The following is a 16,091-nucleotide window of genomic DNA, read 5'->3' as shown; positions in this document are numbered from 1 at the left end:
ATATTCCAACAGCTACTAACGTATTGTCATCCACTTTCGCGGATGGCACAGCTCTAGTAAGCCATCTAAGCATTAAGAGTATTAGAGCAGGAGTTAATTTTGATCGATGAATGGCCAGCTAACTGGCGTATAAATATTAATGAGCAAAAATGGAAGCATGTTACGTTCTCGCTAAAACCAGAAACGTGGCGGACAGTAAAAATAAACAATGTCCTAGTACCCCAAGTAGATTTACCTGGAACGAAGGCTCACATGGTGAAAATATATAGCGAGTAAAATAACTTACATGAAGTTAAGAGCAGCAAATTTAAATTGGTTTTTAAACAAAAATTGTAAACTTAGCCTAGACAAAAAGTCCTGTTGTACAATGCAATCATAAGACCAATTTGGATGTATGGCATTCAACTGTGGTGTACGACCTGTGCAACCAACATTGATATAATACAAAGGTTCCAATCTAAAATGCTTAGAACAATTACGGCTGCACCATGAACATGAATGAACGTGAAAACATTCATAAAGGTCTTGATATTCCTATTGTAAAAAGGAGATAGAAGACAGCAAAATGAGATAAATCGCTAAACTTCGCGAACATCCAAACCCATTGGTTAATGCCTTCGCAATCAAACACGTTTAAAAAGAAGCGATATAGCAGCCTAGAGGAGAGCAACGTTTATCAAAAAAGTTCAATCACTTTTTTAAGCTTCTTTAGTTTTAAATAGATTTAAGATTTGAATAGTTAGCATTTACCAAGCAGATCCAATAAATAAAGAAATATTGAAAAAAATAATGAAGATCGGGAATAATGAGTAAGTTGTAGAGTTCGGTCTTTGTTCGTCGAGAGAGAACTTTACTTTTTGATTATACACACAAAGTAGCACCTTTTAGCAAGAGCAATTCCGCATTGAATTGCAAATTAAAAATATTCAAAAATATGCGAAATTATCTAAGGCTTCAAAGTTATAACTGTCAACAGTGACGTGTGGGCCAAGTCGTGAAAGCGATTACTGTTTGTTTAATTAATTTCGAGTTTTCTTCGTTCACAATCAGATCCATACACTTCGCTTTCTTATCCAGTCTGCATAAAGCAGAACTAAGGGCGCAATTATTGAGGCCGATGTGATGATATTAATATCATCGGAAAAAGCCTGAAGCTGTTAACCGTTATAGAATATTGTACCTTCTCTATTTAGATCTGTAGCTCGTATTATTTTCTTTAGCAATATATTGAAGAAGTCAAACGATAAACGGCCCGGAGAGGTCCTTCGATCTTGACGTAGCTTTTGGTGTTGTCCAACGGAAAATCTATTTTATGTGCTATACTTCACTGCGTTTAGCAGCTTCCATAACATCAGTGTGCTCTGAACATCAGTTAATAGGACATCACTATGGGTCCTACAAATGTAAGCTCCGGTGTTGAAACCTTCCGTTAGTCGCCGCATCGTTTTGTACAATTTTCGAGCATTACCTCTGACGACCAGCTTCTTAAGCTCTTCATACTCATGCTACTGCATATGTGTCACCCTTCTCTCTTCAACTCTCTGTATCTATCCAAACCCGCTCGTGTTGTGGTCAATTGCAACATTGCAAGGTAGACTGCCCGCATCCACTTCACTGCGACACGACATTGTACCAGCTGTTCTTTCATCCTTTCCTAAAACGAATGGTTTCGCTTACAGCTATATTTCAATAACTTGAAAGGCCGTCCACTGTGCCCCTATACCGAGTTGCTAATGAGTGCTTTCAGAGAGCAAGAGTGAAAGTCGATTGGAACCGTTTAGCTGTCGGTGATGGTTTTAGCTTCTCGATGTCGTATCTTCCCTGTGTTTGTTGACCTGCTGTACAGAGGCGGGCGCGTATCTTTGGTCATTTCACCATTCTTCTCCGTCGGGCGTGGGCAAATATCAGTGTATGCCAAAATCATACCCAATATTACGTTTGCTTACGTTGCCAGGTCTTTTGTTAAAAATAAAGCTTTGTAGCTTAACTTGTGCCTAATATATAGCATTCTATATTTTTCCAATCAATCTCAAAGTTCTGAGGAATACGCGTTCCCAATAAAAATTTCTCTATTATTATTCAAGTTATCGGTTGTATAGATAGACGGGTCGCTAACATTGATAATCACAATTTAATTCGTCTCGTCATCCTGAAGAACTTAATATATTTAGCTCAGTTTTACGTGTTACAAGCTATCATTAGGTTAACAATTCTACTGTACTCTCTCTGTATATAAATTTCAGATATTGGTGCGTGAGATATTGGAACCAAAATTTATTATGAAGTTAGCTAAGGTGGTAGCTGAGACGTGTGCGATAAGTCGTACGAGAAACGAGAACGGGCAAGTCAAAGCTCAGTGCAAAGTAGGGACGCGCAATAAAATTGATGACAAAATAACATGATTGGTTTTTCTGCATTCATGAATTTAGCCTTAATGTCATTTTACAATTCTCCAAGAGAAAAGAATATTCGTTAAAAAATCTTACCAAGGCTGTAGATTGTTTTGTAGCAAACGAAAATCATACTACTATAAGAATGGTATGGATAAGCTGAAAATCACTATAATTGGTTCCTCCCTCTTGGTGACATTTATGTTGAATTTAAAAATCAAGTTTTGTTAAAAATTCGGACTCGCGTAAACCCCTCTTTTTGAGTTTTATAATCATTCGCCTGATTTATATAAATAAATAAAAAATAATTTTATCAAGAATATTTAACTTATTTATTGTGTAATTATATATTTTTTGTTTACTCTAAAAAATCTGTTATTTACAACTCGTTTAAGCAAAACAAAAGATTTCAATAAGGCGACAAACTTGTTGAACCTTCAAAGTAAATATAATACATTGAAGTATCAAGAGAGAGAATCTTCCAATATAAGAGCATTTATGAGACTTATAATGAGCTTTTATATAGAGAAATATTCGAATCACTTATTTGTGCATTTATTTAAAATATAAAAGTTTGAAAGCTCAAGTTATATTTTTAAGCTTAGGTTCGTTTAACTATCTTCTCTTATCCAAAACTGCTACTGAGTTATGGTTGTTGTTAAAGTTTGAGCAAAGTACAACCTGCTGAGCAGGTTTTGTTTTAGCACAACAGTGTTCAATCTGCAATCAAAGTCTTGTCTTTAGTCTTCCAGAGATATCGTTGGCATCGTGTGCCAAGTGGCTTAGTTCGCTGAAATAATATACATACATTAAAAATCGTGTTTCTGTAGTTCGATACGTGAAAAGTTTTAAGGTAGTCTTTTTTAACGTTGTTAGTTAGGTAAATGTACATAAGTAATGGGTTTAGTAATAAAATACGTAATTTTTTCTAACTCCAGTTTCAGAGTTTACATATCAAAATTAAAACTTTCTTTATTTTTACGTGCATACTTTAACATCAATTAGGTATATAACAAAATGACTTGGTGTACTCATATGCCTATATATCAAAAACGTGAAACCAATGCAATGTACTTAGGTACATATAATCGCATATAATTGGCGAGTATGTGAACGTAATCATGTGTTTGTGAGAATTGATGTATGTATGTATGAGTTAGTTCCATTTCGAAAATAATCGTTATATAGGTATGTATCATATACATACATACTGTACATGTTATTAGTTAATAAAATCTGATATTGGAATTAAATAGAGTCCGGTTAATACGCGTAAAAGTTTTCCTGCCTCTTTCTACATATATATGAATATGTATTTATATATGTACATACATAACTATTTGTATGCAAGAGAGTTCATGTATAACCAAGCGTGTTGTACATTTTTTCTGTTATACTCTAAATTAACGCAAGTATATGTTATACAAAATTTTACCCAGTTGTATATAAGTATATACACATATATCATGCATTTTCCTTATATACATACATATGTACATAAGTGTTTACACTTGCAAAGTATTTCGAGAGGTGCATTTTGTTTATTCATTTAGTTGGCTACATAGCGAATACAAGTGCATGTATGTACATATGTAACTTATAATACTACTTATATTTGTATATTAACATATTTATGTATTTAATTTTCAGTATAAATATGTATTACATATACATATTCACGAATACAATAATTATTATTTATGCTTGTGTGTTAACATACATGTGTACCATATCATATATATGTACATATCTGCGTAGATATGTTTGAAATGCTTCTTGATCACCTTGGAATAAAAAATAATTGCATGCCACTTTTGTTCGATCTTGGCTTTCTTCTGTGTCGCTTCTTTACACATTCATAACTCTTAGCGAATTCACAAATGCATTTATACATACATATATGATATAGATATATGTATATATATTTATTTATTTATTGTTTGCAACAAAGACTTATTTTGCTAAAATAGATATTTTATGCGCACCGTATTGATATAGTGCCACAAATTTGTGTTTTGTACAATACCTTAAAAATATAAAACTCCAGAAAAAAGTGAGTCATTACCTCGAAGGAAACGTGATTAGGATACGAAAGTTTTAATTACAGATATAAAACGCTATATTTTCAAATAAAAATCGCATGAGCTTTCATTAGCATACTTATGTCCATTTAAATATAATATATTCATAATTTCGCAATGTTAAAAACGACTCTTTTAATCACGTACTTATTTTATACAGATTTGCGACCCCGGTCAAGGTAGTCAATTGTATATGTATAAATGGATGTACATATTCGTATGTATGTGATCAACGGTTTATGGACCTTGTACTGATTGTACATATGTATATAATTCAATTTGTACTCATAAATTAATATGTATATTATATATAATATATTGTGTACATAGAGAGAAGGTTTAAATATATACATATGTTTATATAACTAGGGTTGAATTTGCATTTGTTACTATTGTATATTAATTAATATTTAGTTTCCATTTAATTATTTTGATAACCTTTAATCAAATCAAGTTTTGCTTTTAGTAATAAATTCTATCGGGCCTTTTTATTATGAATGACTGAGTGATGTAACAAAGTTTATAACACTTAACACCCGGAGGAAGCGTCGGAAACCTTATTAAATTTATACATGCATATATACGTATACATTGGGAAAGGAAAAGTACCCGGAAAGCGCAAAATATTTAATTAGTCATCAAAACTTATTTTGTCGCCTTCAAAGTAATCGCCACCATATATGTATAATACACTTATGCCAACTTTTCCAGCATTTGAAAGACTTTTCATAAGAGCTCTTTGGGAATTTGGACGAATTTTGTTATATATTACCGATCGCCTGAAAACGGGTTCCATTCCGGTGATTGGCGACTTGTTTGTATGTTAAAGTCATAAACCCATGTCTCATCGGAAGTTATAATGCTATCCATGACTGTGAGATCGGAATTCGCACGATCAAGCATGCCCAAAGGGGCCCGTTTACGATACTCTTTTTGAAAAAAAAAACAAAAAATCACTTTTATCGGGACGAGTCGAGCAAAAACGCCTTTCATACTCAAAGATCAGATGTCGAGCTCTCTTGCCATATCTCTAACATTTCCCTGGCAATTTTTAGGCATCATATCTTTCACTTTTTTATATTTTCATCAGTTTAAGATGTCGAAGTTCGTTCAGAATAAGGCATGTCTTCAACGATCTCTCGACTTGAAGACATTCTACCACTCGCTTGTGTTTTTGATAAATAAATCAAAGCCTTTTCCAACATTCGTAATAATTCCACAAATTTGGTTAGAAATACAAATTTTGAGACAAATTATTTGATAAATTTTTTAAACTATTGTAAAAATCGCAACGCTACACTGAGGAGATGAGCTGATATATATCAAAATAGCTTTTGATTTTAAAATTCAAAATTTGATTACAGTTTAAAATTTCACCCGGTAAATATTCAGTCTTCTGTTCACCAAGCGTTACTCTGCAGGAAATCGAAAAAACCATATCAGACGTGCAAATAAACTGGTAGCACTTGTTGTGCAACCCTGCGCTAACATGTCGCGCAATAGTTATCTTATCGAATTTATTTTCCCTTTACTTTTAGTTTTCTAAAAATTACTATAATTAATTTAACGTTTTAAGTACATATGCAAACTAAAAGAAGAAATTAATATTACAATTTGTAATTTGGATGCGAAATATTTGTCATTCCGCCTTTGGGAAGCAATTGCCCGATGCATCTCGCATGTGCATTTGTCGGACGGCCGGCAGAATGTAGGTCGCAATTTCTTTCGGAAACAAAAAATTCAAAGAGATTCATATTTTTTAATAATTTTTCTTCTAGCTAAATTAAATGAATTCCAAAAAAATGTGTAAAATTTTAGAAATTTTTTAAAAATTAAAAAAGTGTATTTTGATCAAAAAAATTTTACTTTGTTGTTTAAAAATATGTTCAAACCTGACTTTTCCTAGTTTTTTTTTATAGTTTAAATAGAAGATAATTTCATGATAAAGATGAGACGTTCCGCACCAATCCTATACGACGGTTAGTTTTTTTCTATTCTGCTATGCTTTCGCTTCAAAGTTTACGCTTTCTGTCCAAGTGCTCATATACATATGTATCTGCTAGACTCTCGGTCACTATTTTCCTTCTAGCTTCGAAAACATTTCAAATTCGCATCTAAAACTTTGAGGACATATTCTTAGATTATCTTTAAAGAGATTTAAGCAAAACACAACTAGATTTTTTGAAGTTTATAAATCAGGCTCCCCTTAAACGAGGTATCCGCATACTCTTTCGCACGAATTTATGTAACTCCATAACTTTGTTGTTGCTCTTACATGCAAGTTTTTTACAAAATAGCAGAAGCGAGCAAAGAAATGGCGAATCGAAATATTGAGCTCACTTGCAACATGTTGCTACACAGTATAATAGTTTTATTCCCCCAACAGCTGTTTGCATCACTTAACTAATCGAGATAGATATATAACAAACTTCCAAATTAAGATGCAATACTTTTATTAGGTAGAAAGATCGGTTTTGAAAGGCAACTTATATGCTTCAAAAAGTTTTTAAAAATGGCTTTTATCCCTCCCTCTAATAGTTTGAATGTACATACATATCTTCCAAATGTCTGTTATCTTGGTCCATATATAATATGTGAAGTTTTAATGATATGAATTGATCCGCGCCTCTCGTGGGCCAAACCCCTTGACATTAGTAGTTATATTATATTACATTATATTCAATTTCTTTCCCCTGGTTGACTTTTCTCTCTTATTGCTAATATATTAAATTTAGCTACTTTGGTTGAGTATATATCACATTCACACAACATTCAATTTAATTAGGTTGATTTTAATTCGCACATATGAAGCAGAACATATTTAATGGAGAAGTGAATCTAAGGCCTATAATATAAGTTAGTTCTCGTTTTCTTCTAATAATGAATACCGAATTCATTCGCAACATCTTTTAATATAAATTTCTGCCAACACCTGTATATATTTCCTCATCTTCGATCTTTGCAAGTTCGATAGTATAAAATATTCGGTTACACCCGACATGTTAATGATATAGTTTTTAACCACGTTTTTTAATTTAAAATTTCTAGGAAGTGGCAATGCAAGGCCGAAGGCACACATTTTGTACGAAGCTCTACAGTACATATTTACGAAAATGGTGTAAGTAACATATTTTTAATCTTTTGTTTTGATTTCAGATATGAAATTTACATAATTTTTAAATTTAATGCGTAATTCCTTACATAATACAAAAAAAAAAAAACGAAAAACATAAAGTCTGCTGGAAAAGCAAAAATCATTACATGTAGAACGACATACAATACACTATATTTAAAATATTATATGTACGTTCACTTAATTTGGTAAAATATCTTACTCATTGGCTGATATACTCGTATACGCTATAAAGCCAACTGGTGGTTTGAGATTCTAACAAAAGGCACTCATAGGTATATAGTATGTGGGCTGCGAGAGGAAGTGAACCAATTTATTGAAAAGGAAATTATCAACATACATATATATGATATAAAGTCAACCTGAACTTTAAATATCTTTATATTAGGTCTACGACGGCTACTGGAAGTATTGATCCGATCTTACTATTTCTTAGCATCAAGGCAAGTTATTACCATTGTTATATTTCATAAATTGAGCTATTTTTTCGGAAAAATAAAGCTTAGGTAACCATACTCGGTATTTGATTTGTACACTGTAAAGTGAAAGACTCAGATGGAAATTTATATTTGATTACATGGAAAGTAGACAAATGTTAGGTTAGTGTCATGTACCATTTGGTTGAAATTAGTTCAGTAGCTCCATAGATACCTTAGGATGGGCGGTGCCACGCCCATAGTTTAATTTTAGTACCGGTTCCCATGAAGCTTTGTCTGACTATTTTGATCGAGAAATTTAATGCTACTGACATTTAGTGCTTGTTGTGTTGTGAGAGGGCCTAGCTACTACCCAATTTCAGTTATATACGCGATTCCCAGTTTAATATCTTAAGGACTTATGGGTTTCAAAAAATCGGATTTAAGAATATTGTCCTAAATTTTTAAGTTAATCCGGGTAATAGTTTCGGAGATACAGCTTTGAGAACTGGTGCGCTCGGGGCTGGTTAGGTTGAATACGCCGTCTTTAAAGGAAAATAATTTGCGACCTGTGATGGGGAAAAGGAGGGGAGGACTTTGATTTCCGGCAAAGCCAAGAGTCCTATTAAACAAATTATATGGCAGTAGTGCCATATAATATTTTATACAGATACTTTAATCACATAACTTTCAAATTTATTTAAAAAATTCATATAACCAAGAGTTGAGTTTTTTACTTTTTCTTGTACAAGCAGTTTTGTTCGTTCACAAATTTTTGTGTAAAGTTACCTACTTATATCCCAAAATCACTCTTTTTATTGAAAATTTTTATTTGATCTGCTTATAATATCAAAATAAACCTTAATTTTCAATAAAAAATCTCGCAGCAAAATTCTACATTTTTGTAATGTAAGTAGGATTTATGATTGTTAAAATATCTTACATCAGATGGTATTAAAAATATATAAATTACTATGGTAAATTTGCTCAAAATCGGAAAAAGATTCCACTAAACGATTCAGTTCTGCTTTTTTACATCTGCCACTATGAAATAAAAAATTAAGTATGAAATAAAAGGCAGAGATTTGAGTATTTTTTTCAGCTTTTAAGCACTAGTCTACTAGCTCCAATCTAACTTTAAACCATATGTATCAGTCAAAATATTTTAATGAAATTAAGTGGGCCCGTTTTTTTGTTATGTTGTTTAACACTGAATCTAAACTCCATATCCTCAATATAATGATTCAATTCCATAAAATAATAGTTTTTAAAATGACGAATAGTTATGGTATATTTAAATATTTAATTAATATTACATGTTGCATATTTTTTAGGGATTACTATAGCATTCGCAGTATGCCTCATTATTCTTGGAATTCTAGTTACTTGTGAATTTACTGCGGTAATTAATATTATAATAAACTATCAAGTTGCTCTTCGCCGGGGAAGCCAAACATTTGGATGGTGGGCAAAGCCACCTGTGGAACCGAAAATATCAGTTTACGTTTATAACGTCACAAATGCAAACGAATTTTTGAATAATGCTTCCAAACCAATCCTTGATGAAGTGGGCCCTTATGTTTACACGTGAGTTTTATATCAATTTCAACTATGTTTATATATATACATACATAGGTACGTATGTGTATATATTCTTGGAGCAATGAGCGGAAATAATAAGTCTTCTATTTTTCTCCTTTGGTTACAACGTAGTTAAGGTACTAATAATTATTTACTGTTGTTACTAAAAAATTAAAAGTTGGTGATAATACAGAGTGACAATAAAGTGGTAAAACAGAAAATAATATATTTTTACATTATTACATTTCAGTACATTAAAAATTATATGTTGTTAAAAATTATAAGTTGGTGACCAGGGTAAAAGTAATTTAGTACTTACGAATCGTTTAACGCCATTTTACAACATTAAAATAATTTATTAACATTTCTTGAAAACCTCTTAATCCAAAAAACTAGCAGACGAATGCACAAGTTGAGAGTGTAAGTAGCTAGTTTCTGTAGAAGAAACTGCCTTGGAAGAAACAGCTTTTAAAGCAAATTAAGATACAAAGCTTATATATTTTACCTTTAATATATGTATACGCGCATATAAGAAAGTGTTATTATTTAGGAAATTACCTTATATGTTTTTTATGTAACTTTTTTTTATGTATCTTAGCCCAAAATTCAGAAAACTACCATAGAGTATCTTAAAACTAATCAATTTATTATTTTGATGGCCTTTGGCTTATGCTATTTTTATACTCTCGCAACAAAGTTGCTAAAGAGAGTATTATAGTTTTGTTCACATAACGGTTGTTTGTAAGTCCAAAACTAAAAGAGTCAGATATAGGGTTATATATACCAAAGTGATCACGGTGACGAGTAGAGTTGAAATCCGGATGTCTGTCTGTCCGTTCGTCCGTCTGTCCGTCCGTGCAAGCTGTAACTTGAGTAAAAATTGAGATATCATGATGAAACTTGGTACACGTATTTCTTGGCTCTATAAGAAGGATAAGTTCTAAGACGGGCAAAATCGACCCACTGCCACGCCCACAAAATGGCGGAAACCGAAAACCTATAAAATGTCATAACTAAGCCATAAATAAAGATATTAATTTTCTTTGGAAAAGTGGGCGTGGCCTCGCCCCCTACTAACTTTTTTGTACATATCTCGAAAACTACTATAGCTATGTCAATCAAACTGTACAGAATCGTTTCTTTTAGGCATTTCCATATAGAGTTCAGAAATGGAAGAAATCGGATAATAACCACGCCCACCTCCCATACAAAGGTTATGTTGAAAATCACTAAAAGTGCGTTAACCGATTAACAGAAAACGTCAGAAACACTAAATTTTACGGAAGAAATGTCAGAAGGAAGCTGCATCCAGGCTTTTTTTAAATTGAAAATGGGCGTGGCGTCGCCCACTTACAGACCAAAAACCATATCTCTGGAAGTACTCAACCGATTTCAATGAAATTCGGTATATAATATTTTCTTAACACCCTGATGACATGTACCACATATGGGTGAAAGCGGTTCACAACCACGCCTGAAATCTCGATTATAACTTTATCATGACACCCGAACTTAGCCCTTCCTTACTTGTTGTAGAATAAAATCGTCAATAAATTAATAATAACATAATATTTATGTTTATAATCAATAAGTAAATTTATAATAAAAATATTTTACGCCTTTCAGAGAGTCATGGGAGAAAGTCAATATTGTTGAAAATGAAAACGGCACATTAAGTTATAATTTGAAAAAAGTTTACATTTTCCGAGAAGATTTGTCATTCGGAATGGAGGATGATGTTGTAATTGTTCCTAATATACCGATGTTAAGTGCAACGTCTCAGAGCAAACACGCAGCTAGGTATATGGTTTTGATTTTTATTCAAATCTCATTTAAATAAGGTCATTTTTATTCACAATTGGCTTTCCAGATTCTTGAGACTTGCCATGGCTAGTATAATGGATATTTTGAAAATAAAGCCGTTTGTTCAAGTCTCTGTTGGTCAGCTGTTATGGGGCTATGAGGATCCACTTCTTAAATTAGCAAAAGATGTTGTACCTAAAGAGCAAAAGCTGCCATATGAAGAATTTGGGTTAATGTACGGTAAAAATGGGACGTCTACTGTAAGTGTAATATATTTCATTTTATTTCATATCTGGTCATAATACAATTCCTTTTTCAGGATCGTATAACAATTTTCACAGGAGTAAATGACATAACACAGTATGGAATAATCGATAAATATAATGGAAGATCATATCTGCCTCACTGGTTAAATGACGATTGCAATAGATTAAATGGAACAGATGGTTCAATATTCCCGCCACATATTGAAAAGAATCGCATTCTATTCGTATACGATAAAGATTTGTGCAGACTTTTACCACTTGTGTTTGATGAAGAAGTACATATCAAAGAAAGCATCGTTGGGTATAGGTTCACACCTCCCGAAAATGTATTTTCAGACGTTGAAAGGAATCCTGAAAATATGTGTTTCTGTCCAGCAGGACAACCTTCTTGTTCACCAAATGGGCTATTCAATGTTTCCCTTTGTCAATATGGTACTAACATTTAAAATCTTATTACTATTGTATAAAGCATTAATTAAATTTCTTATATTAATTTATTAAGATTCCCCAATTATGTTGAGTTTTCCGCACTTTTATTTGGGTGACGAAAGTTTTCTGTCTGAAGTGGAAGGAATTTCACCACCCGATAAGGAGAAGCATAAATTTTTCATTGATGTTCATCCGGTAAGTGAAATTTTTCTTTACATAGTATAATACATACCTATCTATGTATAATAACACAGTACAATAACAGAAAGTGTGGATTAAGAATTATTATCTCATTTCTTTCTTTTTTATTGTATACGTAGTTCAATATATTGTTGTTAAATTGCTGGATGAATCGCAAATTTTATATCTATCGTATCTTGGCTGCAACAAAATAGTGGTCCGAGTTGATGTTAGGACCTCGGAGTGAATGCACATCTAAAACACTTGAGACGTGTCTTCCGTCTATCACAACATGATAGATCTAGAGAAAGCCATATTTCGGGTCGCGGTGAAGTCGATCACCTTAACCCATTTGGAGATGTATCCTCGTGGCGTCAGATTTTACCGACTGTTATGCTAAAGATACCTTTTTTGCCCACCATGGCTATAAAGTCACTAAGTACGATTTTGACGTCGTGACGGGGGTAGATCGCATAGGTGCGCTATAGACGCTCATAGAAGGCATCTATGGTCACATCGTCCTTCTCTTAAAGAACTTCGTTCTGATCTGGATTGTGGCTAGACGTTCATCCACCGGAGTGAATGAGGGTACTCGGTGATGGAGTCTCTCTCTCACAACGAATCACAAACCGAACATGCGCACTTTTATATGGCCACTGCAGTAATTGCCAAAAGGACCTATTCGCCTCAGTACTTGTCCCGTCCATTGTATCATGGACGGCGGTGATATCGGGAAGACATCAACCAGCTGGACAGCGACCCTCCCAATTAAGGAACCGGACATTCCAGTTGCATGTCCTCAAATCGTTATCCTTAATTCGTTTGCCATGGTCGTCATTCCAGGCTCTTTCTTATTGTTCATTGGAGGCGTTTTTTACGTGGCTCGACTTCAAACAGATGTTATTTAGATAACCAGAGAATACTTGGTCAAACACCGAAAGTCGTGACCTGCTGGAGTCGTATGTAAAATAATCGTTTTTGGCCACTCCCAAGTGAACGATGATCATAAAACTTTTTTCACTTGCGTGAACTTCTGCACATGACTCCATCCTCCAACTCCCTTATACTACTTATAATTATTTTCGTTATTTTAAGAAGATTTATGCCGGCATATTGGGCATAAAGTATTATTTATATATGAAATTGTTTCAAAATAGTTTTTAGAGTGCACATAAGCAATGTCAAAAGTAATGTAGTTAGCCCGCCCCTTTCTCTGCCCCAATATACCCTATCAAATCTTTTTTGCCTTTCCATTATGCATTATTGGTCTATACCTTGGTCTAAACCTTATATAACTAATGTAATCAATTCCGACACAATTTGAAAGATTATTTGCGCCTAAGAAAAATTAACACGATTGGTTCCAAAATCACAAAGTTTTTTCGAAAAAACAGCGTCCCGTTAACGTCTATGAAACAATGCTTTCCGACTACACATCGGCCAAATTAAAGCAGCTCAAAATCAATGTTATGTTAGAATTATCTGGTTAGTGGCTTTTTGATCCGGAGACAGCCAGATAGCTTGATGAATTTTTCTATGTCGGAGTCTAGTAGTATAGATAACCATATTTCGGGCCCCGGTAAAGTCGATCAGCCTCAACCCATTTCGAAATCTTTCATTATGGAGTCTGAAATTACCGACCGATGTGCCATAGATACTTTCTCTGACATAAATGTTTTTTAGCTACCCAGAAGATACTTGGTCTAAGACCGGAAGTCGTGAACTGCTTGAGCGATACGTAAAAGAATCGTTCTGGCCACTCCCAAGTGAATGGGACTCATAGAGCATTCCTTCATCCTCACTGTATATATATCAATGATAAGTTAGACGAACTGAGTCGATTATGTCATATCTGTACATATGCGAACTAGTCCCTCAGTAGATACTGATTAGTTACTGCTAATTTGACGGAATCGTCCATATCAGACCATTACAGCATATAACTGCCATACAAACTCATCGGTCATGCTTTATGACATGTACTGGTTGAGGGTATATAGCATCGGTTCAGTTGAAATTCATTATTTTTTTTCTTGTTTTAATTAGAAACAAAAGTGCTTAAATAAATTAAATACTAACTTGAACCATAAAATTTTAAATTTATTTCAGACGATGGGAACAACTTTAAGAGCTCGTGCTCGAATCCAGATCAATTTAGCTGTCAGTCAAGTTTTCGATATAAAACAAGTGGCTAATTTTCCTGATATTGTTTTTCCCATTTTGTGGTTTGAGGAAGGCATAGACGAACTACCGGATGAAATAACCGATTTAATGAGCTTCGCCGCAACCGTGCCGCCAAAAATTCGTTTGGGTATTATAATTGGCCTTTTTTCATTGGGCGCATTTCTTTTCTCGCTTGCTTTATTCTGCTTAATAAGAAGCTCGAATAGGCAAAGCACCCTTCACCTGGAAGGATCTAATTATTTAGCAACAGCACAGTTCGATTTGACAAAAAAGAAAGCTAAAGATTCGAAATAAAAATATTCTATACTACGCGTATTTTATGTAATTATTAAAAACTTAGATTAGGAAGAGGGATATTTACTATACTTGAATAATTGAAGTTAATATTGCATATTTTTTATAATATTTAACCTGTGTAAATATTTATGCGTATATGTATGTATTTACATACATATAAGTATGTAACCATACTACTGGTACATATGTATATAGATTTGGGTTTTGTTTCCCTAATATATTTTTTTTTATAAGAAATATTATATTTAGAATGCATTTTTTACGAAAGTATTGAGCAGACAAAAGTAATCAATCATTAGTTTTCAAAATTGTATTTTCATCTCTTTATTTCGAATAATAAAGAAAAATAGTAAAAAAATTTGAATGATTGAATTTTATTCCTTTAAAAACCAGATAAGACCACACAATTTTTTTTTTTACAGAAAATATTCGTATTTAATGGACCTGCTCATTTTTTAATATTCAAGACTGAATAGAAAACTTTTTTTTGTCGCAACAATGCTTTTTGGTAAAAAATATGAACATAGGGAAGTATTTGATGTCCATATTGTTAATTTTTTTAATATAATAAGTAAATTGAATATAATTGATTAAAACATATCAAATGGTTCTCCCTGTAGTTAAATTAAGTTAGTTTAATGTAATGGTAGTCATTTCTATTTCTATATATGTTTGCAAATAGTCGTATATCTATAAATAAAACCTGGTTTCATAAAAATCTACGTAAAAGAATTTTATGCCGAATTAGAGAATTATATGTTTTTAATTATATTATATTGTAATTGCTACATTGCAAAGTTTATTATATGTATAGTACATGTCTACAACTTAAAATCTTTCAAAATAATTACGAACGTATACATACATACAAATATATATATAACAGGCTTATAGTATGTACATATATGTGGATTAGAATATTGTAATACTCAGTAAAAGGAAGCGGGTATCTGAATCTTTATACTTGTAATATAATGTTACTCACGTGTATTGAAAAGGTAGTCTTAAATATATGTAGTAAATTTTGTTTTGGGATTATGCTTTGTGTTTAACTAGAATAAATATTGTTTAAATTATTTTATTCTCTGTTTTTTTGTTTTTTAGACAAAAATAAATAATGATTATGTAATATGTGTCGCACAACTAAGTAAACATCTTGGCGTTACCATTCTTTGGATTTTAATCAAACAACTTTTCAAAAGTAAAGTTTTGGAGATACTTCCAATTCCTTCTACTTCTCGCCAACAATCCAATTAAATAATATGAATAAAATTGGGACATCTGTTTGTATTATTAAAATATCCGCTTTTTATGATATACCAAAATCACTG

At 32.6% G+C, this 16,091-nt stretch overlaps 1 protein-coding gene across 2 annotated transcripts; it reads left to right on the top strand.

Annotated features, from left to right (window-relative positions):
- Positions 1–3,119: 3,119 nt before the first annotated feature.
- On the top strand, positions 3,120–14,913 carry LOC108971723 (lysosome membrane protein 2). Of its 2 annotated transcripts, none has more exons than XM_018937974.1 (8): positions 3,120–3,243; positions 7,520–7,589; positions 9,355–9,607; positions 11,228–11,401; positions 11,472–11,664; positions 11,724–12,102; positions 12,173–12,294; positions 14,389–14,913. In XM_018937974.1, exons 2-8 carry the CDS (start codon positions 7,529–7,531, stop codon positions 14,755–14,757), a joined length of 1,551 nt encoding a protein of 516 aa, XP_018793519.1. In that variant the 5' UTR covers positions 3,120–3,243; positions 7,520–7,528; the 3' UTR covers positions 14,758–14,913. The 2 variants fall into 2 exon arrangements, with proteins under 2 accessions (XP_018793519.1, XP_018793520.1); XM_018937975.1 differs by having other exon boundaries at positions 3,120–3,270.
- The last annotated feature ends 1,178 nt before the right edge of the window (positions 14,914–16,091 follow it).

This window comes from Bactrocera latifrons, unplaced genomic scaffold (assembly GCF_001853355.1).
Source record: "Bactrocera latifrons isolate USDA-ARS-PBARC rearing strain unplaced genomic scaffold, ASM185335v1 scaffold_356, whole genome shotgun sequence".
In the NCBI taxonomy this organism is placed as follows: Eukaryota; Metazoa; Arthropoda; class Insecta; order Diptera; family Tephritidae; genus Bactrocera; species Bactrocera latifrons.
Note: the sequence above shows the minus strand (reverse complement) of the source record. Positions and strands in the feature narration are given on the sequence as shown.

Excerpts from the sequence above, each read along its gene's own strand:
- LOC108971723 (XM_018937974.1), top strand. The coding sequence starts at position 7,529 with ATGCAAGGCCGAAGGCACACATTTTGTACGAAGCTCTACAGTACATAT. Across the intron at positions 7,590-9,354 it reads TACATATTTACGAAAATGGT|GGATTACTATAGCATTCGCA; the intron begins GTAAGTAACATA and ends CATATTTTTTAG. Across the intron at positions 11,402-11,471 it reads CAGAGCAAACACGCAGCTAG|ATTCTTGAGACTTGCCATGG; the intron begins GTATATGGTTTT and ends TTGGCTTTCCAG.